Source organism: Boleophthalmus pectinirostris, unplaced genomic scaffold (genome assembly GCF_026225935.1).
Source record: "Boleophthalmus pectinirostris isolate CB_2022bp ecotype Guang Dong unplaced genomic scaffold, ASM2622593v1 HiC_scaffold_220, whole genome shotgun sequence".
Classification (NCBI taxonomy): Eukaryota; Metazoa; Chordata; class Actinopteri; order Gobiiformes; family Gobiidae; genus Boleophthalmus; species Boleophthalmus pectinirostris.
In genome coordinates, this window is record NW_026571191.1 from 835 (window position 1) to 25000 (window position 24166).

A 24166-nucleotide genomic window follows, 5' to 3' on the forward strand; every position below is an offset into this window, starting at 1 on the left:
ATATAGAGTTTGTTTAAAAATAGGCAAATCAACCCTACATTTGCCTATTTCGTCTTTTCCTCCACTAAACTATTAGCCTATTTGAAATGTTGTGATAAACAAATTGGTTGCATTTAGAAACTGCTGGATCTAGAGTTCCACGAATAATCTTGCACCTATGGCTCTTTACGATACAAGCAATAGTGGTGGAAAACTGAGCTTCTGCGCTCGTGTGCGACTTCAAACATCTCCACTAAACCCACTGTCAAACGCTTTCTCACATCACGTGTCTTCATTCTGAAAGCCGCGTGCAAAGCGTGAGTAGAGCGCCTCCTCCTGTCGTGTCCCCGCTCTCACAGAGCGCAGTGTTCATGCCGTCTGCGGTTTGGGAGAGAGAGAGAGCTTGGTCAGTGGGTCAGCTATGCTTCGACTTTTGTTTTTCTTTTGTCACGTTTTCCTGCCGCATGCACAGTTCAAAGTGACTAGTTTGTTTGATCTATAATAGAGCATGCAGTCGAATAGTAAACGCAACAGCAACCGACAATATAGGCTATTTTCAAAGTAAAAGAGCTCGCGCGTTTTGTTGAATACCTCCCTAGTCCCATCGGCTCTTCATTTAACAATGCCTACTTTAAAAAAAATAGCCTATAAAATAATTTTGCCTACAGATGTTATATTGGACATGGACAAGCACTGTGTACGTGGAGTGGTCGGGACTGTTCTATTATAGAACTGAAGAGAGGCTCGGTGAGTCTGCTGCGTGGCCGTGATGCTCAGGCATGAGTCAACAAATCCTCCAACACGTGCTGCGTGAAGGATTATCAAAACGTTGATTGCTGCAAATACCTAGTGCAACCAGCAACAGGGGAAATATTAATTCACCTTCGCTACATGCACATAACGCAAACTAATAGGCTAGGCCTACTTCTGAATGCAAATTTAATTAACTGAACAGACCTGCAATTGCGGATTATAGGTCAGGTAGCCTACGAATTTGTTGCTACTTCAAATATGGCCTATTTCACGCAAATAATTTAGTTGTCTATCTGAACATCTTGCTTAAATAGCCTACATGCCACTTTTGCAGTAGACTATAGGTTACAATTTGCCCAGCATTAAACTTTTTGGAAGTGGCAAAACGTCCTCTTGAGCTAAAAGCAAGGCTATCTTCCGAATGTTTGTAAACAGAAATGTTGTTGCATCTGAACACGAGACTGTGGATTTGATCAGAGCAGTAACCGTGTCAGGAATGCATGCATGTGAGGCGGCGGTCAGGTGTCGTGCTGTTGGCAGGCGCTGGGCACAGTGCCAGTGGAGCGGGGCTATTATTGGAGCGGAGGAGGCAGCAGACCCCGCAGACACGTGAGACCGTGTCTCAGCTCATCCACAACGCATGACTAGATCAGCACAGGGGAGGGAGAGAGGATGTGTCAGGGAGGGAGTGTGTGCACAAGCAGCCAACTAAAGTAAAGGGTCAGGCGCACATGAGTAACAAAAACATTTCACATAACAACAAAATTAATACTTTACGTGGGAATCATTTACAAATCTGACATTTTCATCCAAGACAAACCCGCTGTTGCTGTGCTACCAACAGTATTTTTAGCGCCCACTTTCAGAGCTTGAGTTCAGCATGCGCCTATTAATTTGGGATGAAGCAATAACATTGCAGGTTCCCAGAGATGTTTTTTTTTCTCATCTGCCCAGAGATTGTGCAATAGTGCATCACAGAAGTAGCCTGATATGGCAAGATAGCGTCTTAAGTTTCTAATTGTTATTGTTTGTAATTGTTGTGTAATTTAACGTTATCATTTAAGTTAAATGCATTTCAGAGTTTTATAAATAAGTTTATGAATATTAGGTCTATCTGATGTTAAAAAAAAAAAAAAAAAAAAAAAAAAAAAAAAAGAAGTCAACCATGACCTGTCTGATCTCCAGGTGGAGGCGTCATCCTGTATGCTGGTTCCACTGGCAGTTTGAGCCCCAGTCCAGGCAGCCCTTCCAGCGGATATCAGACCCAGTCACCCTCTTCACACTCTCAACCCTCATCTCCTGAGGAGGTGACCTTCACAGAAATTGGGGCTCTGAAGCAGAGGACAGTGGGGTGCAGCTCCACTACCTCCAAGTTGGTTTTCCAGTTCCCTGAAGTATGCAGCGTCTCCCAAGCAGCAGCGCCAGCAACTTCTCAGCACACATATGCACATCCCATTGCTGCAAAGAGGCCATGTGGGTTTCCTGGCACAATCACAAGTATGTTTTTCAAATGTCAACAAATAGAGCTTCAATTTAATATAAATTGTTGCATGCAATTTAACTCTTTTTTTCCCCTCTTTCTTTAGAGACAGGGGGAATGGTGCTTCTCTGCAAAGTTTGTGGGGACATTGCTTCTGGTTTTCACTATGGAGTACATGCATGTGAGGGTTGCAAGGTAAGCATTTAATGAGAAATTATTTAGCAATATTTATAGTTATTTTAAAAAATTACATTGACATATTTTATGTTTCAGGGTTTTTTTCGTCGTAGTATTCAGCAGAACATCAACTACAAGATGTGCGTAAAGAATGAAAACTGTCTGATCATGCGAATGAACAGGAACCGCTGCCAGCACTGCCGTTTTAAGAAGTGCATCTCTGTTGGCATGTCCAGAGATGGTGAGTACTTGCTACATATTATGCGCTGCAGGACTGGCACTGTTTTGTGATAAGACAAACAGTACAAAATCCAAAATGTCTATTATTGTGAAAATCGTGCCGCAGAAACTCTTTTGTGCTCATGGGCCCAATCAGGCTGCATTTCTTACATAAAATTTGTCCTCTCATCTATATGATTTGGCCTTGTGTAACTTTCTGAAGTTTTGTACATGTTTTATATCTCCTGCCCTTTCTCACATCCTCTTGCACCCCCATTACCTGAATGCTCTAGCATAATACGTATCCTCCATGTACCCATTTTGTTCCCATAGCTCTCTTACATCTTCCTCTTCAGACAGTGATTTATGAGAAGAGGAAGCGTACAGTCCCCGAAGCTATCTATCATCTCAATCCTGCTGCAAACATACTGATTATTTTAGGAAATTGGAGCGGGGTTAACCTGATTACCTTGTGAATGCACGTAGGACATGTCATTGCCATTAATGAGGGATAGGGCAACAATTAACTAAGACACATACCAAAAACACCGAATCTGAGGTTGAGATGTGACACCTTGTTTTATAATCCAACACTGATTGATCACCCACAAACAGAATAAAAAAACTGTTGTGTTGACCTAGAAAAAGAATACAGAATTGGTTCTACATTAAGCTCATACATCTTGACCTACTTAGTATACTTTGCCTGTCTTCTTCCTCCCAGTATGGTTTCTGCTTATCGTTATGCCCCTCCACTACCCCCATCTTGCCTAATCTAGCAAATAGGTTACTGTTATTTTTGCATGACACTTTTGGTGCACAGAAGTGGCAAACTGCAACTCCGAGAGAAGGAACAGCTAGGTCAAACCTCTCTGTGATTTTTCAATATGTTAAGGACCACAACCTACAAACCCCCTTTTTCTTGGTTTCATTTGCAAAAACAGGAAAGCCACATGCACCTGCCTATAGACCACAACAAATAGTACAGTCCAATTTGACTCCAGACAGCTGTGAGTGCTTTTACACTCTTTGAAAATGTTAATACAATGTGTCTTGTGCTAAATGCCACTAGATCATTATGTCCCTTGTTTAAAATGATGAAAGGGATTAAGATGGAAAAGTGTCTACTGGAATTACTCTTAGTTAGTTTTGATTTTGATTAATGATGAAAGTGCAATATACATTTTCGCACAGAGCTGTCTTATAACCTCCTGTGCTGGATTGTTTAATTAGTAATATGCATAGTTCTACAGTTTTGTTGTTTAGTGATGGATAGCTGCTGGTGGATATTAGTAAAGTCTGTTTCATTTAAAGTCTCTTAGTATGTAGAGAGTGGCATCCAGTTTCTCTCAAACTTACGTATTCTGTTCTTCCTCACAGTGTTCAGTGTTTTTCCCCCTCACACCATCTCAGTTCCACTGAGTGTGACATTACGTTCATATTGCCCCACTGCCCTACTTTCAAACAGAAAGAGGGAGAGGAAAAGACAGGAGTGGATAGAGGATAGGATGAGGCAGATGGAGGCATGGGCTCTATATATAGCCTCTCCAGCTGATGGTCACTGCGGGAATAGGGAAAGTTAGAAGTCATATATAGTGGTATAAAGCACACTGGATTAAGTGGTTTCTGTGTGCAAAAATAATGAAAAATAATAAAAATTGAGATACTTGTGAATAACATGGTTACATAACTGTACTGCTTTACTTTAATCCGTGGCTCACACTTGGTAATACAGAGGAACAGCTTTAATCTTTTTCTTAACATTGTGGTTTGTTTTTGGTTTTGTTTAGCTGTACGTTTTGGTCGCATCCCCAAAAGAGAGAAGCAGCGGCTACTAGATGAGATGCAGAGCTACATGAACAGTCTAAATGAGTCAGCTGGCATAGCCATGGAATCCTCCTCGGTGAGAGAGATTGCCCCAAACACAGATGAAGGTAACTCCAAAGAGGCAATAGGAGCCATTTCAAGAGCCTACCATGACATCTTCACCACCAGTAACAACAGCTGCCAAGAAAGAGCCACTAAGAGAGCACACATCTCCAACAACAATAACTGCCCTTCATTTTCTCAGGAGGGTGGCTTCCTTCAGGTCTCCACTACTCAGAGTTATCAGTACAGTTCTGAAGCTTGTCCCACTTCATGTCCCATTGCTCCCAATAGCAACCTACCAACATTCCACACCAGTGTGGACAATAGTCACTGCACATATGCATTGCCAACAAATCAGAGCCAGCACCAGACTAACCAGCACAGTTACTCCAATGAAAGAAAGACAAACCTCACGTCCTGCCCATGGAAGTTAGCACCAGGTGCTAAAGTATTGGTAAGTGTTAGATATGCTTACTGTTCCGTATTCACAGTTTTTTCAATACTGACTTTGCTTTTTATATCTTTGTTTTCCTTAAGGCCTGTCCTCTCAATGCATGTCCTATAACAGGGGCAGAACGCTCCAATCAGGAGATTTGGGAATCCTTCTCTAATTGTTTCACTCCAGCAGTAAAAGAGGTGGTAGAGTTTGCCAAAGGCATCCCAGGATTTCAAGAGCTCAGCCAGCAAGACCAAGTCATGTTGCTCAAATCTGGTACTTTCCAGGTAAAGGACACATTTCACTAAGCAGATGAAAGAAGTGTTGTGATGAAAAAGTTTTGTGGTAATAATATTCCACCTAACTTTTTGTCCTTTGATTATTGGTTTCAGGTTCTGATGGTGCGGTTTTGCACCTTGTTCAATTCTGAAAAACGTACAGTGACTTTCCTAAATGGTCAAACTTACCCCTTGTCTATCCTCCGGGGCCTGGGTATGGGTTCGTTGCTGGATGCCATGTTTGAATTCAGTGAGAAGTTGGGGTCTTTGGGCCTGGAGCCTGATGAAATGGCCCTCTTCATGGCTGTAGTGCTGGTCTCTGCAGGTAACCCTGAATTTAACTATAGCACAAAATCTAAGGGTGGATATTATTGCATATTTATCACTCATATTGTCTCTTTTTCTTTAGACCTTTCTGGGATCTCAAACATGCAGGCCGTGGAGCAACTGCAGGAGGGTCTGATTCGAGCTCTGCGCTCACTTATCACTCGCCGGCGTCCAGATGACATTGGCCTCTTTTCCAAACTTCTTCTTCGTCTGCCTGACCTGCGCACACTTAATAATCTGCACTCTGACAAATTGCTGGCTTTCCGCATTGATCCTTAAACAAAGAAACTTATGCTCTTACTTTAACGAACAAGTGGATCTGAAGGAGTTGAGTTGTTCTCAACCTTAGGATACTTGTTTCACTCAAACATTGCACAAAACTGCTGCACCTTCATACAACTACATGTTGATGAAGCAGTTTGACAGGTCTTTGTGTAAACCTTTGAAGACCAAAATCCAGCTGACTTCAGCTTACTCCTTTTATTTCTTGTAACATACTGTATTAAATGTCAGCAAGCAGCAACATACAAGTTTAAGGGACCGCTGTTGTGTCATAGGATAAGGGAACCTGTAAATGCAAACCTAAATGTAAGGTATTGTATGTTTTATGCCATTTTGCATTATGAACTTGCACTATAATTTTAGTGTGTCATTTTAGCAGAAGTTACCTTCAGTAATCTTTTCCTGTGGTGTAGAACAGATTGAAAGTCTTGGGGTTCATGTGAAGAGAACAATTAAGCATTTTTCTCCCACACAGTATGTGCTGCAGAGAACACATGCATGCTGCATTTTGTAGTTATTTTGTTCTGTTTATGTAAATATATCATATATGTTTATGACTGCAATCATGTGAAAGATTGTTTCAGTTTTGTGAAAAGAGCAATGTATGACCTTTATTGTATAAGATGAGGGTTAGGTCATGGGATCTTTGTGTAGTGGACTACTGTAGTGACTCTGAGATGACTTATTTAAGCTTATACCAGCACACTCTCAGAAATCAACAGATTCCACATAACCCTCCTCTGGCCCCATTGTTTGTCATACAAACACAATGTGTATTTATGCAGAGATTTTCCTTGATGGATCCTCTTACAGTTTTATGTTTGGTTATGGATGATTGAGCACATGTTGTATATTTTGTAAATCTTGAAATAGAAATTATGTAAAGTTGACATTATGTAGCCTTTATTGTGTCCTTGTAAAATTTAATCTATGATGGCTGATGACGCTATGACAAAGTTATGATGTATCATCACGGGTTTTTATTAATAATTTATATAATTTTTCCCTTGGTAAAAAGTAAAGCAAGACTGTCACCCAGTGGTGAACCAAGGAAGTACATACCCGGATCCCGGAAGTGCGTAGTCTGTTGTCAGCGCTTGTGCTTTTTGACCACCATAGTACATCGGATGTTACAAATAATTGCCCGAATACATGCATCGTTTATCATATTTGCGCACAGTAGCACACAGCAAAAATATAATGGATGAGTGGCCAAGCAGAGAGGTACGTAAAAAGACCGTACTGTGTTTGCAAGTTATTGTTGGTTAGAGTGTAGGCTAATCTATGCTAACTTTGTGAGTGTTTATCAGAGAGCTAAAGCCCAGCCTACTATCAAGAAAGTAAAGGACGATTCATTGTTCTTTTGTGCTTAAATATATATAATACCTGCGATCTGTTATTATTTTCTTGGCAGTTGAGGATGCCAATGAATGCCAAGAAAGGAGCTGAGCAATTGACGAGGCCGTGACGCTGCTGGCCCCCAGGACATTCCTGACTACAGACCTTCATCATGTTGGTGACCGCGTATTTTGCTATAGTTGTACTACTGGCTCTGTGTGTTGGCCTGGAGCTGACAGCACGCCGCATCACTCCCCCTGAAGAGAAATCCTCTGCCCTCGCAAACCCGGCCTTTCGCCGCTTCCAGACCATATTCCTGCGTGCGTACCTGCTGGCCTTATGGGCAGACTGGCTCCAGGGCCCTTACCTTTACAAACTGTACCGACACTATAGCTTCCTAGAATCTCAAATAGCTATTTTATACGTATGTGGCCTGGCCTCCTGCGTCCTATTTGCCCCGTTTTCAGGCTGGCTTCCTCAAATTTTGGGTCGCAGGCAAGCATGTCTTATTTTCTGCTTGTCTTACTCTGCATGTTGCCTCACTAAGCTTTCCAGAGATTACTTTGTCTTAATTGTTGGACGAATTCTCGGGGGGCTGTCTACATCCTTACTGGCAACCACATTTGAATCTTGGTATGTTTACCATCATGTTGAGGTACATGATTTCCCAAAAGAGTGGATTCCCAGTACTTTCACTACAGCAGCTACATGGAACCATGGACTTGCAGTTGGGGCAGGGCTGACAGCTAACCTGTTGGCAGAGTGGCTCCACCTTGGGCCTGTAGCTCCCTTCCTTCTGGCTGTCCCATGTTTGATTGCCTGTGGTTGGATAGTTCTGACTGACTGGGGCAAAGAAGAGGCTACAGGGAATCAAGAAAGTGATAAACCTCTGCTCTTAGGTAATGCGACTGCTGGTGGAGGGCATACATCAGTAAAATCCAGATTCTCAAAAAGTTGCCGTGATGGACTCCGCTGTTTATTGTCAGACAGAAGAGTACTACTTTTAGGTGGGGTGCAGGCACTATTTGAAAGTGTTCTCTATATTTTTGTTTTCTTATGGACACCTGTACTAGACCCACACAGACCTCCATTGGGAATCGTCTTTTCATGCCTCATGGCTGCCAGCATGTTGGGGTCCTTACTATACCGCTTGGCCACCTCCACACACTATCATCTGCAACCAGGACATGTACTGTGCCTCGCTGTTCTTATGGCTTTCTTCTCATTTTTTATGCTTATCTTTTCCACTGCTCCTGGTCAGCCTAGGCCACATGAATCATTTTTAGCCTTCCTGCTACTGGAGTTGGCATGTGGACTCTACTTTCCAGCTGTTAGCTTTCTCCAAGGACGTGTAATTCCAGAGGACAAGCGTGCAGGGGTACTTGCCTGGTTCAGACTGCCCCTTCATCTCCTGGCCTGTCTGGGACTACTAGCGTTGCACGGAGAGGTATCGGGAACGGGAGGAGGAGAAGGAGGGAGTGGTACCAGGCACATGTTTGGAGGTTGTGCTGTCATGATGCTGGCTGCATTGATGGCTGTTGTTAGTTTGTTCACTTTTGGCAGGAATGACACTGATCTAAAACTTGAAGGTACAAGAGAAGGAGACATGTTCTGAACTTACCGAGTTACTGTTCGAATTATTTCACATATAATTGCATTATAATAAAACTTTTTTTCACTGTATGTTTTGCCAAACATGGATTTAAGGATTGGGCTGTATTAGAAATTGTGTTTTATTTTTTATTTTATTTGGGGACTAGTTTGGTTGACTGGGTATTCAGTTTATTCCCATTACAATATTTAAGATTGTTTTAAGAAATGTTACATGTGTAGTCTACATATCAAACTTCACCTGAAATTCAACAAACAAAAGCAAAGAAAAAATGTCATATAAAAAGTTTTTTTTTTGCAATGTACAGTTTTCATTATTAATTTGTGGGGGTCATTTGTATTATTTCCCTTTTCTGTTCAGAATAAATGAATAAAAAGGAAACACCATTCTGCCTATAATGTCAATGCATTCTAGATTGATATTGCCTTTTTTATCTTGAAGGTGCACTGTAACTTTTCTGGTGGCACGTCTGCCACTGGAAATGTTACTGTCTTGTCAAAATTTTCCACATTAAACTTTTATATCTCATTGGACACATGCAGGTGAGATCGCCAGGCCAAGTTACAAGTCAGACCTGTGGAGAGATGACCCTCATCACAGAAAGGTTGAATTTTTAAGGAAGTTTGGAGGAATAAAGTTATCCCTAATGAAGTAAATATGGAAGTATAATAAAGGTTATCGATCTTCATGTTATAGATCTATGAGTGAATGCCATAGATAGCTAGATGCCATATTGTGGAACATCCCAGGTCAACACCTCCATGTAGGGGAAGATTGTGTACCCCCACCATAAATTATATACTGCGCCTTGCACGCATGTATTATGTAGCAGGCCAGGCAAGACTAGTAACCTAATATCATTCGTGGTCAGTTTTCAAATGGAATGATGTCACTTTTGCCACGAGGTCATCTCATTGTTAATGCATGGTATAAATTATGCTCTCCTGTTACGAGTTGTTTCTAAAATTTTCTGGACGTTTCTATGTCCCGCGTAATGCAGATTCCTCCTGTACTCCTATTTCTTCCCAGTGGTACAGTCCTGTGTCGGTGGTATGCTGCTGCAGTGTCATCTCGATGATGCTAGAACTTCCATTTGAAGGTGAGGGAGAGGGGGGGAGTTCAAGAAACGGTGACGTTTTGAGGTAACATGATCGCAGTCGTCAGACGTCTGGGGAGCCTTGAAAAGCTGCATCAGCTGGGGTTTTCTCCAAATTCTGTTAATCAGAAGAGAGCGGTAACATCCACTACAATTCATCGTAAGCGATAGGTCCATACAGGTATATAAGCAGACAAAAAGCACGCACTTTTTTCAGGAGGAACTTTTACGCATCATGACGCAGAGCAAGGTAAGATATACCATCTTCATTTTTCTAAACTGAAATCTTAAAGATCTATTTAATGGCATTTCATTTCATTAATTGTTCTAATATGTATTATGTTTTATAGCTAACACTTGCCAATAAGCCTAAAGACGAGTCTATCAGCAGTGCCAATGAATTTCTGTCACCCTCTCCTCCCAGCTATGAAGAAGCCACTGCTGGTATGGCTTTGAAATGTAACATGTAATGACATTTAAGCTTTATTGCTTCATATTGTTTGTTTTGTTTCAGGTGCTAATGCAATATGTTACAAGGACGCTGAGATGTTTACTCAGTTTAGTTGGGATGATCGCAATATCAGAAGAGTCTTTATCCGGAAGGTACGTTTTTAAACTTACTTTTAACAGTAACTTGTATATGCCTCAAACTTTTAACCTGTGCAGTATTTTTTTAGGTTTATTCTATCTTGATGATCCAGCTTTTGGTTACACTGACAGTTGTTTCTTTTTGCACATTTTGGTAAATAAATTTTGAATTTCGTCCTTCATATTAAACTATGGCTCAATTTTAATACCATTAGAACCAAACCTAACACCTAACCTAATACTAAACATGAATCACTATTTTCTGTTAGTGAACCTGTAAAGGACTACATACACTCTAATCCAGGATGGTACTGGGCTTCATAGTAAGTAAGATTGAGTATTTCTATTTGCACAGACATATTGTACTACTTGTATTTTCTTGAAATGTGTGCCTTTTGCCTTTAAAACAGTGCAGTATTCTTTATCACATACTTGGTTTTGTCATGCTGCTCTGCGCTAAGGTATGTCGGGTTCAAATAGGTTATGGTCCACTTTTTGCATATACTTATAAATATTTCTGAACTTGAAGTATTTCTTATTTTATGTTTTAACTAAAGGAGAAAGTTTCCATGGAATTTAATTTTATTGGCTATTTTTGTAAGTGCACTCATTTATTCATGCATTTCTATCATTCATATTGTTATAACATGATCACAGTATACATGTCCTCTTACAGACTATTTCCCTTTCCTATATGACTGGGATGTTATCTAGGTAAGAATTTATATTTATTATATGGAGTAGGCCTTGTTGTTTTCTTTAATAACACTATTTTTTCATTTAATTATTAGCTTCTACAACACCAAATCAGTGGTGTTGTGTCTTGGCATCACAGCAGCAGTGTGCCTCCTTGTCACCCTCTGCAGCTTTCAGATTAAGGTAAAACCCTGATTACAAAATCTTGAAAATTTGTTTATTATTTTTTTGTCATTATTTCTAAAAACACAGAAGTGTTTTGTTTCTGCTGAACATTTTTTTATCCATTTAGTTTGACATCACATCGTACCAAGGGGTGCTGTTTGTCTTCTGCATGGTGATGTTCATCTCTGGACTAGTCTTGGCACTTGTCCTTCCCTTTAATGATGTAAGTACGCAAAAACATGCCCATCTTTGCTGGACAATTCATTTGTAAAGTTGGAGTCAGTCAGAGAGAACATATTTTTTGGACCCTGTTCCCCTGACCTCACTCTATCATCATGTTGTCTTTTATTGTAAAATATATAGGCTATATATATTTAGAAAAAGTAGAGTGAAACCAGGTCCCACTTGTTCTTATCAAAAAATCAGTCCAAGATATTTCTTCTCTTAAAGGTACCTTGGTTGGATGTCACTTATGCTGTGCTGGGAGCAATACTGTTCACACTGGTGGGTGTTTCAACACAGTTTTTTTTTTTGTTTTCTTTAAGTTAAGTGACTAAATGCATTTGTTCTAACACACCTGTATTTTTTCTTGTAGTTTTTGATGTTTGACACCCAACTTTTAATGGGGAACAAGCGATACACCATGAGTCCTGAAGAGTATGTCTTTGCCACACTCAACATCTACATGGACATAATTTATATATTTTCCTTCTTCCTCCAAATCTTTGGAACAAAACGTGATCAAAGCACTGGCTGATGTTTTGAACAAAATACAATAACACTGCATGATTTATATGAAAATATCAGTGATTGGAAATATGGTTCTAGAATCTAGAATAGACTGTTTCCACTCCCAGAACTTGATACATTTCCAACAAAAAAATAATGAATACCATTTTCTAAAGTGAAAGTTGTTATGTACATTTTGTTTTTAATTATGTGTAAACTATTTCCTTATTCCTCACCCCATTTTAATGAGGGTTGGTGCAGGACTTAAAGACAGATTATGGAGAAGTAAAGAGAAAAAGTGCCATTCATGCAACAACTAATATACGCACGCACGCACACACACACTTTTTTTTTTTCTTTCGTTTTTCTTTGAAATGCGTGCCAACATGCATTTTTAATAGCCTATATTTATTGTCATGTACATAATCTATTCAAGGCTTAATTTATTGTGTAAGTGAGTGTTGTATGTTTAATATAAATATATATTTAAGTCTATTTTTGTGTCTGCGTTTTTGTAATAAAGCTGTAACAATCAAATTTTACCAATATGAAGCACATTTAATTTTTAACGAACGAAACGAATGAAATTGGCATTAGGTTAGATATTCTCTGGTTACTCAATCGTAATGATTATGTTCACCTCCAATTACCGACCGGCAGCAATGACGTAAATTCCAAAATCAGCAATTAACGAATAGCAACTCTTTATACTCAGGTTCCAGTCGATCCCTCGTCCAACCACAACGCGCTATGATACAAACGTGCAGTTCAGCCATGTTGTGGTTTTGAATAAGGAAGAAGCGGGAGATGTTATTCTTAAACGAGTTTATTATGTTTTGTATGTTATGTTGAGGACGCGTTTATATGTTAGTAAGTAATTCAAATGACGAACTTCTTTCCGAATGTGATTTATGTGACTTATCTCATTCCCATATGTATTTAAACATACTTTCATCTAACTACTAGCTACGGAGCTAACACTGTAAGCTACCAAGGTAACTTGTTAGCATAACGTGCTAGCTGTATTATTTTCCTAACACTCTGTTTTCTAAGGGTTATTCGGATTTCTTAAAATAGTACAATGGTACATAGTAAAACGGGCACTAGTTAAAAACGAATTGAGAAACTTTTCCCGGTCGAATGACGCAAACTAGCCCTTTATTTCTCGATAGCCATCTTTCGACCGGTTAAAACGGGCTACCTCTTAATAAGCACCGTACTCCCTAAATTGTCTAACAATGATGAATAAAATTTACGAATGGATAGAAACTAGTTTCGCGAGCTTTCGCAATGGTGTTCCCGCGGCAGAACCACTAGATACTCTTAATGCTGCTGGAGATCTTCAGAGGAGACGGAAAAGACCGATTGGATGGTAAGCGAAAACGAAAATGTACACGCGCATTGGCACAGTTGGAGTTTTTTTTGTTGTCGTAATACAGTTCCTTGTCTGTTTTTGGTTTTCAGCCTAGATGATCCTAACAGCACCGAGGAGCAGCATGGCTTGGCACTAAAAAAATCTCGCATGGGTATGTTTTATGTACTATGATGTCTAAATGAGTGTAAATTGAGTGAAAGTGGGTTGTATTAACAGTGAAATTCTGTTCTCCAGGAGATCTTCTGGATACAGTGAAAATCGCTGCTCAAGGGGTCAAGAGTCATAGTTCTAATGTGGCAGCATGGATGAAGATGAACATGAGTCCTACTTTAAAAAACGTGATGCCCGCTGCCTCTGTCCCTCCACTAAGAGAAGCCATGGCGAAGCCCTCCACATCATCATCTGTTGTCTGGGCAAGGAGACCAGTAAGTCTCTGATGTATGTTTGATAACGTACATGCAGTAGCCATGATCTAAAAGATTATTTTGTGTAAGGCTTTGGAGAACCATTCGCTAGATAAGACCTTCATTGCTCCCTCAACAACTTTGGAATGGAAATCCTCTAAAACAGGTAAGTTCAATTGCAAGTTGTTTTACCCAGGTCTCAGTTTATAGTTTCATTGAAAATGGGTACCTTCAAGCATCATTTCACAGCACTGAAGTATATCTGAGCTTAGGCCCTTACTTGACTGTGGTTGGTTTATCTGAGAAAATACAGTGGTTTACTCCCTTGTATCATAAAAGATGTACATAGCTCTGGCTTTGTTCTTTGAAATCCTTGATGCTGCTGTGCATAATACATTTCTTAAGTGTCCTTAAAACAAATCAGCGTATGTAATGATACATCAGACATCTGCAATTTGCTTTTTGAATTGCTCCCATGTGAGACAATTGTGATTTTCACAACATTCTAACTAGATTTAACAGTTTAGATGTTATATTCTTGTTTTCCGTAGAGTTGTACAGGCATGAAAAGACCTATTCTGGATCAAAAGTCTGCAGACGACAGGCATGCATGAGCCCTACACACAGAGAAGGACCAAAAACAAATGGGCACTCGGTTAACACGGTATCCTCCAACACTCCCAAACTGCCTTCTGCTCCTCGGCTAGGGAGACCTCTAAACCTCAGACCTCAAGGACCACTCAAGTATGTAAAAGTGTGTATGATTTAGTGCAACCTTACTATTTAATTGTAATATTATTCTTTGTTTTTTATGCTTGCTCTCACACCAAAACTAGTGGTGTGAGTACACCAAGTCCCTGTTCCTCTATGTATGAAAAGACCTTCCCCATCAAAGTTGTACAAAGTCCGACCAACAGCACATCATCTGGGCGTATTCAGAGGGCCAAGCCTCACTGCACTGCACAAGAGGTCAGTCTTAAAGATGTGTGATATTTAGGATAAATGTGTAATACATGTTTGTATGTAATGCATTTTCCTTTTCTCTTAATGTTGTTTAGTCTATCTGTGAAGAAGAAAAGGAGATCTATCGGCAACTTTTGTCCATTGTATCGGGTGGCCAGTCAGCCTTTCACACAGGCAACTCTCATGCTATTCTGAGGTCCCATCGAGATTTGTATGACATGTTTGTTGTCAAAGGTTGTCATTATTTGATACCACCACTAAGGCCTCATTGTCTCTTTTCAGCACCAGTTTTCTGACAAGCAGCCGGAGATTGCTCCAGTGTTCTTCCTCCCCTGTGTCTATAGAAGGAGAAGCTTCTGACGGACCAAGCGATCCCCCAAGTCCCAGAGATGCGCCAAGCCAGAGCTTCAGTAACCTCCACAGCCCAGTCAATGCCTCAAGCAAGATAGGAAACCAAACCTGGCTTTTGGACACTGATGTCAGTTTCACAAAAGCAATTTCCCCTCCATCCCCATCTACCCTTCAGGACAGCACCTCTCAGGACACACAGTCATCAGGTCAACTTCTTATTTGTAACGTGCAGTGAAAATGTGGGGATGCTCTAGTAAATGTTAACTTTTCTTTTTTTAATAGCTCCTGATGGCGATTCTGTAATTATTGTAAAAGAACAAAAGACCAAAATGGAAGACAATGCCAGGTTAGTGTAGGATGTAGTGTTCTACAACTATTTATTTCAAGTCTTATGTTAAGTGATGGTCAATGCAAGTTGTTCATCATTTTTATTTTTTGTCACAGATTACCATGCTTTCAAGCTGAATTATGGATTAAGGAATTGTAAATCATCTTTCATGCCAAGATTTATTTCCTATTTTATTATATCTTGAACATGTTTGATAAGTTTTTAAAAATCTATATTGTTTTAACCTTTTCAGGACAAGTATGTATGACTCTCGGGCAAGAGAAAGACGGAGACAAATTGAAGAGCAGGAAGCACTAGCAGCACAACTCCTCCGACAAGTAAGCAACTGACATACTGTGTACATAATGTTGTATTACTTTACATTTAAATGTTTTGCTTGTACATTTTCTTAACAGCGGCTTTCTGAGGAGGAGTTACGTAGTCCACATGTGGAGGTCCATGTAAGGGTTCCTTTAGAAAAAGAAGTTCCTCTGGCACCAGTCGCAGAAGAACCCCAGCCACTGGAGGAGAAACCTGAATTTCCGGAGCTCACTGTTGTATGTTTGTTTCTGTGTATATAGTGTCATTAAACTTTTATATAGTACTAATATCCAGAATTTTTAAAAAGGAAATGGAGGCTGAAATCAACAGGGTGCTGAGGGGCAGTAATCCACATGAAGTTTTAAGTGAAGGTTTTGGTTTAAGCCTCACACGGAAGGACCTGCAGACCCTCAGTAACCTTAACTGGCTTAATGACGAGGTTTAAACTAATTATAACTGCACTAAATATATAGTAATTGCTGTAATTGTAGTATTGACTATTATGTTCTGACACTTTAGGTCATCAATTTTTACATGAACCTTCTGGTTGAGCGCAGCAAAGATCCGACTCTGCCTTCAGTCAATACCTTCAACACCTTTTTCTTCCCCAAACTTCGAAGCAGTGGTTATTCTGCTGTTAGGCGTTGGACAAAAAGAATGGATATTTTTTCTAAGGATCTTTTACTTGTACCTGTCCACTTGGGCGTGCACTGGTGTCTCTCTGTAAGTCACTGAACCAAGAATGAAGCAGACATTTATTGGGATAATTAACTTATTTCTTTTCTCAGGTTGTGGATTTTCGAAAAAAAAATGTCATGTACTTTGATTCCATGGGAGGGAACAATGATGAAGCTTGTAGAATTTTGTTGTAAGTGAGCTTGATGTTGAGTGCACCTAAATCACAGTCACATCTTTTTTTAACCTGAATAAACTTTTGTCTGCAGTGAGTACCTGCAGCAGGAGAGCAAGGATAAGAAGGGTAAAGAAATGGATACCTCAGGCTGGAGTCTGCACAGCAAAAAACGCAATGTAAGTTTTGCTTACAGGCTTTTGAAAATGCAAATCTGTCCATTTATTTTTATATATTGATGGGACTGTTTTTATTCTTTATACATTTGCCCTTTGCATTGAACAGGAGATTCCACAACAGATGAACGGTAGTGACTGTGGGATGTTCACATGCAAATATGCAGATTACATTACCAAAGATAAACCAATCACATTCACACAGGTAACAATCTTCAGTATCTGTCAAATTTTTTGTGTATAAAATTAACATAAAAAGTTTCCATCTGGTTTAGAAACACATGCCATACTTCAGAAGAAGAATGGTCTGGGAGATTGTCAACCACAAACTGTTGTGAATGAAGATTGTATAAATTGGCACTGGGGGCTACAGCTGCGATAAACAGAACTGAAGTTAGTCCTGCTCATCAGTTCATCAGATCAGGAACTACTTGCATCAGCCACGAGGTGGGGGCTGGGGGACAGTTATTCCTTGAATTTGTTATCCGGTCGAAGTAAAACTATGGAGTATTCACAGGCAGCTAAGATATGTCTATATGTCCTTAGCCATAAAGTGTTGGTACACTATTAAAACAAACTGAACTGCCATGTTCATGCCACCTCTTGTTTACATACTTTATGGGATGGATCACCACATTGAGGTTGCAGCTTTTTACTGTTATTATGTGGATCTTCTAGACAAATGCCAAACACTTAACATGATATTTTGAAATGGGGTTTTGACATTTGATTACACATCCAGTGTATATTCATTATTTCCTTACATTAAAACTCCTGCTCGAAAATGGAAATTCATTTGTCAGAAAATAGGTACAACATCAAGTATCACCTTTATATTCCAAATGTTCTTTATACAATATTGTAAATTAAATGGTAAAAGTTTATTTTGTGCAAAGTAAATCTTGGCTTGACCAGGTTATTTTCAATGTTGTACATAAGTCAAACCAGCCTTGTGAACAGTGTAATATACTTTTTTATGAAGACATTTGTATTTGTATGTATTTTCTGTTTTATATATAGCCAGGTCTGTTTTAGAATAAATTCAAGTATTGTGTGTTGTTGTATTGTATGCAACTATTTCTATAAAACAAAAAGCAATGCATATAATCACAGTCAAATCATTTATTAAAAAACAAAAGTTCATTTTCTAAAACTCATTTAGCAGATTTGAATGTTTGGAATAGTTTGTTTGGGTTCATAAAAACATAACACGGAAACGTTAAGGCTACAAAGTGGTACACATGAAATGAAAAAGGAGGAAATCTTTGATGTTCTATAATGTAACATTTTGGAAAACAGTTCACTGGATACTTTAGAGTAGCACTTCTCTTCCAGTTAAACCTAAGGCAATATGTGAATGCATGAATGTATACTTTACATAGAACTGACCCAATTGCAGTTAATAAGACCAATGTAAAATAGTCAAATAAGTTTAACAGTGATAGTATATTTCCGTAATAGGCTATTTTAAACTCTACATTTTTGGCAAGAAAATGTTCCCTTTTATTGCAACAACAAAATATTGGCCAACTTATTGTCAAGTGTTCCTTCAACATCAGCTGTATTGCACGGATCAAAAGAACTTGAAGTGGATAGAATAGATGGGATGGATGGATGCAGATGACAACAAATAGTCCCTAATGCCTGAATCTTAAATAATTTTGAACACAAATGAACATTGATCTGAGTGAGGTAACATAAAATGCAGATGTTTAAAGAAACACAAAACAAGACTGCATTTCAGTTCAAAACTATTGCTAAAAATAAGTGTTTCCCATTGCACTATAAAAAAATAAATCTTTTTAAAAGAAGGCATAAAAAACTATTAAATGTCTTGACACACTTAAAATAAACAGAAGTCAAACAGAAAATAAGATACCAGGGCCAATACAACCATCCTTGATCTAGAAACATTACGGGGCAATTAAAGGAAAGACAATAAAAAATAAAAGCTGAGGTGTAATTCCATTTAGTTTTGGATTTTGTGAAGCTGCTTAAAACCTTAAAGTGGTTTATGGCACTGGCTATGGAATGCTTCAATTTATTCATTTTATTTAAGAACTGTTAGGCCTACTTCTGATTGTCCACAGCATTGTTATAAAATAAGTTCAAGAGTACTAATCTGAAGACCTGATGACACGTAGTTATTAAATGTGTGCCTTATATGGATTGTTGTGGATTTTAAAATTCATTAAGGTTCAGTCATTCCCAACCAGGGCTTGTCTCAGGCATAAGCAGAGGACTAAATTGAGTGAAGTTTCAAAATTCATGATGACAGAAGGTGAAAGTAATTTCCAGCACAGTATTTTCATGTACATTTTGGAGCAAAAATCCTTTATCTGAGAAGGCTTTGTGTGAAAAAATACACTGTATTTTTGTTGTTCTTCCATTTCCCATTTTCAGCTGTCACTCAGCTGGAAGTAGTTTGTTGTAGAAAATATATCAACGTGAATAGTCTTTTATGTTTTAAGTACACTCTAGAGTGTGGAGGAAAAACACAGTAAATGCATATTATTGGGAATATCTTCTGAAAAGTGGTGATATATCAGTATGAACTCACCGTGGTCCTCTCTTCATTTGTTATGCTGGTATGAGTAGGTTGTGTGTTCTTTTGGTGTCTCCGTTGACCCTGGTTGTTGGACGGCACTTTCCTAATGTGAGAAGCAGTTTAAGGTGGACTCTTGAACACATATTTGTTCATATAGACTGATGTCGTTACCTCAACTGAAATATTTGTGGCAGGCACTTGTGTGGAGTACTGGGAAATGTATGTCCCCTGCATAGAGGAGTTAGCAGGCACATACTGGAGAAAAATAACAAGCCAGGGTTAATAAATGAGGTTTGAACTATGAGGAGAGTTCATGACAAACTCAGAAAAGTGGAATTCTACATTTTACAATTTCACATTTTACTCATGTTTGCAATACTATATTTGTCTCCTTCTTCTGATTTGTTTTTGTTTTCTTTTAAACATGCACCTATTTTTATTTATTTATTTATTCATTCCTGCATGTTATGTTAGATTTTTTTAATAGCACAACTCAACCCATTAATACAGGCATTAGGGCCATCATGAACAGTACACTGGAAATATTTTAACATTTCAATCTAGATGGTAAAAGAGTAGTTTGTCTCATTTTAATACACAATTTTTATTAATTTAAATGAATTTGTTGTATTAAGTGAGATTTTTTTAATATACTTACAGAGCCATTCCCGCCTATAGAGAGGTGACTGAGCTGTTGCGACAGGGGCCCAATCACGGAGGTTGGTTGGATAGACATTGTGTGGTCCATCCCTGATGTCAACACTGCACTCTTATAAAAATATTAAATGTTAAACAATACTGTCAGCATAAAAACTAAGAAGGTTTTAGATTTAAGTATACTCACTGTTGGTGGCATGATGTATGGCTGATGTACCCAGGACGGGGTGTGTAACTGGTACGTTGATACTGGGGAATGCATGTATGGAGAGAGAGAAGCTCCAAGCATCCTGTTTGGGGTGAAACTGTAGGGAGCAGGGTAGAACCTGAAAAAGAAAACAGATTGTAAGAGACAATAGGTAGAGATAGAGAAAATAAAATTGTTAAATGAAGCAATGACTGACCCATTCTGAAAGGCTGTGGTGGGGTCATATGTGAGAGTTATTCCTCCCTAGGGAAATAATGCAACCAACACAAGAGTCAACAGAGGCCGCTGAAAAATAGTGTTGCGTAATAAAGTGCAACTGTTAAATAGCATGATTAGAACATAAATCATCCAAACTCACACTGTCCCCATTTCGAGACCAGACCCGACCATTCTGCAGATACTTCCCCTGGCTCCCCTGTCTTTTCTTTTGACCACCATCAGCGAATTTACATAACAACGGTTCAGGAGGGACTGGGGAAATGTTTGGACAATATATTATAACTGCAATATATCATTGTATTTGAGTATATGAAGGATTTTTTTGATAACAGACCTGGTACTCCTGGAGGTGTTTTGATGTATTTCCCATTAAAATGTTGAATGATGGCCTCGCATTTTTCTGTCGACTCCATTCTGAATAAAACATCAAATACTTGAATTAGCAATTTGTTCAAGCTATGTTGGCCACTAGAGGGCACATTTTTGAAGATGTTCAGATGCAATGACAAGAAAACTCTATGTCAAAATATCTTTTCCCTTCTTCTGTTAGTTTGTGAAAATACTGCAAATTATTATTATTATTATTATTATTATTATTATTATTATTATTATTATTATTATTAATAATAATAATAATAATAATACACAAGTACTTCATTTTTCTAATTAAGACAAACAAACCCTACGTTTTTTATGAATTTTCAGTATTTGTTATATATTGTCTATTATTGTGCACCTTGCAAAGCCAACTCCCCGGCTGGTTCCATTGGTGTCCCTCAGGATTCGTGTGGAAATAGCTTGACTGAAAGGCTTCAGTAGGTCCTCCAGCTCCTGCTCATCCATGCATTGTGGCAGGTTTGAGATGTACAGGTTCGTGGGGTCTTGCTCCTGTTGCTAAAACATACATTGTCAGAATTATAAATAGGCTTCTAAACAGTAACAAATATGGCACAGTTCATTTCTTTCTCCTTTAAATTTCCATTCATGAACCATAGAGATCCACCATCAACCCATCAACCATTTTAACAGTAATAGGCTAGAAAAAATCCAAATTTGAGTTTATAGAGTTCTATTATTACACAAAATTGACTCTTGTGAGCTATAAGCCATATTATAATGCTGTCAACTCATAAAACAGAGTTATGTTTTGTTTAATTCACCAGTATTTGAGTAAAAAGAGTTATTAGTCTGTCTACCTCCAAAGCACAAAATGCTCTGTTCCACCCTGTGATGTCAGATATAGTTTTCAAGTAGTATTCCAGGACTGAAATCATTCTTGATGATGATTCTTTTGAAGGTGTATGAAGTTTAAAAACACTTCCTGTATAACCACATGACATCACAAGGTGAAATAAGAGTGTTTTCTTTTTTGAGAAAACACCCAAATCCTGCCAAAATATGCAAGATTTGGGTGTTAAACATGTGTGAATAAAACAAAACACAATACCAGGTATATTTTTGATGGGGAAACAACATCAGATCAGGAAATAGCATAATACGGGCCCTTTAAAGGTCATTAAGACACTTAAAGCTGAGCAAAGTAAGATAAATTCTGAAAACTTTTTCATCCCAAAAAACGTACACAGACATTTAAGACTGAAAACATTTCAGCTAATGCTGTGAATTCATTCACAATATGCTGAGCATTTATAAAGTCAGAGCAATAAGATCTTGTGAGCCTGCCTTCATTTCTTTAACTTAATCACTGTGTTAGATTTTCATGAAAACATTGCTGCCTAAACAATTTTTCAGAGAGTGTCACATATTAAACCTAGATCACATGGAGGACTAAAAACAGGTCAATTCAATGAACCAATCAGAAAAGTATCTTTTCATTTTTACATGCTGCCACAACTTGATTCAGTTTCAGGTCTGTCTCACATTAGTTTGGTTAGTTATCCATCCATTTTCTTCCACTTATCCGGGGCCACATATCGAGGGCAGCAGTCTAATCAGGGATTCCCAGACTTCCTTCACCCTGGGTAGCGACTCTACTCTGAGCTCCTCCCGTGTGGCTGAGCTCCTCACCCTCTCTCTAAGGGACTGTCCAGCCACCCTGTGGAGGAAATTCATTTCGGCCGCTTGTATCCGTGATCTTGTCCTTTCGGTCATTACCCAAAGCTCATGACCATAGGTGAGGGGAGGAATGTCGATTGACCGGTAAATTGAGAGCTTTGCCTTTCGACTCAGCTCCCTCTTCACCACAATGGTCCGATACAGCGGCCGCATCACTGCAGACGCTGCACCGATCCGCTTGTCAATCTCAAGGGCACGTCACCTTTATCTTGTTGAGAACCATGGCACTGGATTTGGAGGAGCTGATCTTCATTCCAGCTACTTCACACTGCAGCATGCACTGGGGCTGCAAACTGCCCCAGTGCATGCTGCAGGTCCTGGTTCGATGGAGCCATTAGGACATCATCATCTGCAAACAACAGAGATGAGATCCTGTGGTCCTCAAACTGGACCCCCTCCAGCCCCTGACTGCGCCAAGAAATTCTGTCCATAAATACAATAAACAGAACCGGTGAAAAAAAGCAGCCCTGGCAGAGCCCAGTATGCAATGGGAACAAGTCTGACTTACTACCGGCCATGCGAACACAGCTCCTGCTCTGATCATTCAGGGACCGGACAGCCCTAGGTAAAGGGCCCCGGACCCCATACTCCCAGAGCACCCCCCACAGTACACCACGAGAGACACGGTTGAATGCCTTCTCCAGATCCACAAAGCACATGTGCACTGGTTGGGCAAACTCCCATGAACCCTCAAGCACCTGAATGAATGTGTAGAGCTGATCCAACCTTTTGCATTCAGGACAAAAACCATGGTTAGTTACTTGAGTTATAATAGTAGAGGATTTAAGTACTTCCCAGAATAATGTGGGTCCATTCATCAAAAAGCCTGAGGGCTGCATTTGGTCCCCAGGCCATAGTTTGGACATATTTAATTGCAGCATACACTCATTTTTATGTGGTAAATAAAGTATCTGAGTGAGGCTTACTTATAGCAGAGGGTGATAATAATTATATGCCTACAATCGTTGGCATATAATGGGAATTCGTGCAAGTAAGAGAAATATTGTTAGTAACTAACAGTTTTGTTATATTTGGATTTTGAAAGAAATACAGAAACTCTTCCCATCTGAGAGTATTCTTGACTCTAACAAGAAACAGCAGCAGTGTTTTGCAAAGCCCTTCATAAACACGATCACATGGACAGTGGCTCAGTCAAGGAGCAAATGGTTGTTTGCTGTTAGTTTTTACTTACTTTCCCCCAACGTCACTTGATGTATTATATATTGTAAGTAACCAGGGGAATGAACTGCATATTCTGTTTGTAAAGTGCCTGTGAATTAATGTATGCCACTGGAGAGTGCTATAATCTTGCTCAGACCAGAGAAGTGTGGCATGAAGTGAGTATGTTGACAGGGCGGGTGGCTGCAGAGGTCCCTGCTCACGAGTAGCTGCTCAGACATTGAGTCAGAAGCCACAAGGGAGAACAAACTAGCTCTTTGTGCATAGGCCCAAGGACACACTCTCTGAGCTCTGCTCCTTTGAGGACCAACATACAAGCCCATAACCTATGGACATTTGTGCAACCTTGGACAAAAGCACAAACCAGTGGCAAAACAAACACAATTTTAGATGACTATAACTATATAACTATAGTCCAATATTACCAGAAAGAGATTTCACTTTCCTGCATCTATATGTGAGGCTCTTACCTTGGCCATCTGAGCCT

At 39.3% G+C, this 24166-nt stretch overlaps 5 protein-coding genes across 6 annotated transcripts; 4 read left to right on the plus strand and 1 right to left on the minus strand.

The window, feature by feature from the left end:
* The first annotated feature begins 1228 nt into the window (after positions 1 to 1228).
* Positions 1229 to 6609, plus strand: LOC110164751 (nuclear receptor subfamily 1 group D member 2-like). The gene is made up of 8 exons (XM_055158801.1): positions 1229 to 1341; positions 1910 to 2229; positions 2319 to 2407; positions 2486 to 2630; positions 4399 to 4931; positions 5015 to 5200; positions 5306 to 5516; positions 5601 to 6609. The coding sequence occupies exons 1-8, from the start codon at positions 1229 to 1231 to the stop codon at positions 5795 to 5797; spliced, it is 1794 nt and encodes a 597-aa protein (XP_055014776.1). The 3' UTR covers positions 5798 to 6609.
* A 250-nt stretch (positions 6610 to 6859) lies between these two features.
* Positions 6860 to 9136, plus strand: mfsd5 (major facilitator superfamily domain containing 5). Its single transcript, XM_020929838.2, has 2 exons — positions 6860 to 7024; positions 7215 to 9136. Exon 2 carries the CDS (start codon positions 7311 to 7313, stop codon positions 8751 to 8753), a length of 1443 nt encoding a protein of 480 aa, XP_020785497.1. The 5' UTR covers positions 6860 to 7024; positions 7215 to 7310; the 3' UTR covers positions 8754 to 9136.
* A 149-nt stretch (positions 9137 to 9285) lies between these two features.
* LOC110164956 (protein lifeguard 2-like) lies at positions 9286 to 12359 on the plus strand. Of its 2 annotated transcripts, XM_020930098.2 has the most exons (12): positions 9286 to 10096; positions 10197 to 10290; positions 10361 to 10449; positions 10524 to 10588; positions 10704 to 10757; positions 10845 to 10895; positions 10992 to 11031; positions 11111 to 11148; positions 11226 to 11313; positions 11423 to 11518; positions 11746 to 11799; positions 11891 to 12359. In XM_020930098.2, exons 1-12 carry the CDS (start codon positions 10082 to 10084, stop codon positions 12050 to 12052), a joined length of 846 nt encoding a protein of 281 aa, XP_020785757.2. In that variant the 5' UTR covers positions 9286 to 10081; the 3' UTR covers positions 12053 to 12359. The 2 variants fall into 2 exon arrangements, with proteins under 2 accessions (XP_020785757.2, XP_055014778.1); XM_055158803.1 differs by lacking the exon at positions 10524 to 10588 and having other exon boundaries at positions 10717 to 10757.
* A 408-nt stretch (positions 12360 to 12767) lies between these two features.
* On the plus strand, positions 12768 to 17846 carry senp1 (SUMO specific peptidase 1). The gene is made up of 18 exons (XM_020929752.2): positions 12768 to 13396; positions 13489 to 13550; positions 13634 to 13824; positions 13894 to 13969; positions 14355 to 14547; positions 14640 to 14772; positions 14862 to 14977; positions 15049 to 15323; positions 15400 to 15463; positions 15562 to 15600; positions 15699 to 15783; positions 15862 to 16002; positions 16074 to 16205; positions 16286 to 16489; positions 16555 to 16634; positions 16711 to 16795; positions 16902 to 16997; positions 17068 to 17846. The coding sequence occupies exons 1-18, from the start codon at positions 13263 to 13265 to the stop codon at positions 17128 to 17130; spliced, it is 2169 nt and encodes a 722-aa protein (XP_020785411.1). The 5' UTR covers positions 12768 to 13262; the 3' UTR covers positions 17131 to 17846.
* A 125-nt stretch (positions 17847 to 17971) lies between these two features.
* On the minus strand, positions 17972 to 24160 carry LOC110164949 (RNA-binding motif, single-stranded-interacting protein 2-like). The gene is made up of 10 exons (XM_055158802.1): positions 24150 to 24160; positions 21161 to 21318; positions 20759 to 20838; positions 20564 to 20676; positions 20402 to 20448; positions 20185 to 20323; positions 19999 to 20109; positions 19512 to 19595; positions 19353 to 19443; positions 17972 to 19269 (listed from the first exon to the last, which is right to left on the minus strand). The coding sequence occupies exons 1-9, from the start codon at positions 24156 to 24158 to the stop codon at positions 19366 to 19368; spliced, it is 819 nt and encodes a 272-aa protein (XP_055014777.1). The 5' UTR covers positions 24159 to 24160; the 3' UTR covers positions 17972 to 19269; positions 19353 to 19365.
* Between the last annotated feature and the right edge of the window lie 6 nt (positions 24161 to 24166).

Coding starts and splice junctions, on each gene's coding strand:
- mfsd5 (XM_020929838.2), top strand. CDS start 7,311: ATGTTGGTGACCGCGTATTTTGCTATAGTTGTACTACTGGCTCTGTGT.
- LOC110164751 (XM_055158801.1), top strand. CDS start 1,229: ATGCATGCATGTGAGGCGGCGGTCAGGTGTCGTGCTGTTGGCAGGCGC. Junction 2,230..2,318: donor GTTTCCTGGCACAATCACAA/GTATGTTTTTCA, acceptor CTCTTTCTTTAG/AGACAGGGGGAATGGTGCTT. Junction 5,517..5,600: donor TGTAGTGCTGGTCTCTGCAG/GTAACCCTGAAT, acceptor CTTTTTCTTTAG/ACCTTTCTGGGATCTCAAAC.
- LOC110164949 (XM_055158802.1), bottom strand. Junction 20,677..20,758: donor AACACCTCCAGGAGTACCAG/GTCTGTTATCAA, acceptor ACATTTCCCCAG/TCCCTCCTGAACCGTTGTTA. Junction 20,324..20,401: donor ACCACAGCCTTTCAGAATGG/GTCAGTCATTGC, acceptor TTTCTTTTTCAG/GTTCTACCCTGCTCCCTACA.
- senp1 (XM_020929752.2), top strand. CDS start 13,263: ATGATGAATAAAATTTACGAATGGATAGAAACTAGTTTCGCGAGCTTT. Junction 14,773..14,861: donor CTCACTGCACTGCACAAGAG/GTCAGTCTTAAA, acceptor AATGTTGTTTAG/TCTATCTGTGAAGAAGAAAA. Junction 16,796..16,901: donor TGCACAGCAAAAAACGCAAT/GTAAGTTTTGCT, acceptor TGCATTGAACAG/GAGATTCCACAACAGATGAA.
- LOC110164956 (XM_020930098.2), top strand. Junction 10,291..10,360: donor CTATGAAGAAGCCACTGCTG/GTATGGCTTTGA, acceptor GTTTTGTTTCAG/GTGCTAATGCAATATGTTAC. Junction 10,896..10,991: donor TCATGCTGCTCTGCGCTAAG/GTATGTCGGGTT, acceptor TTTTAACTAAAG/GAGAAAGTTTCCATGGAATT.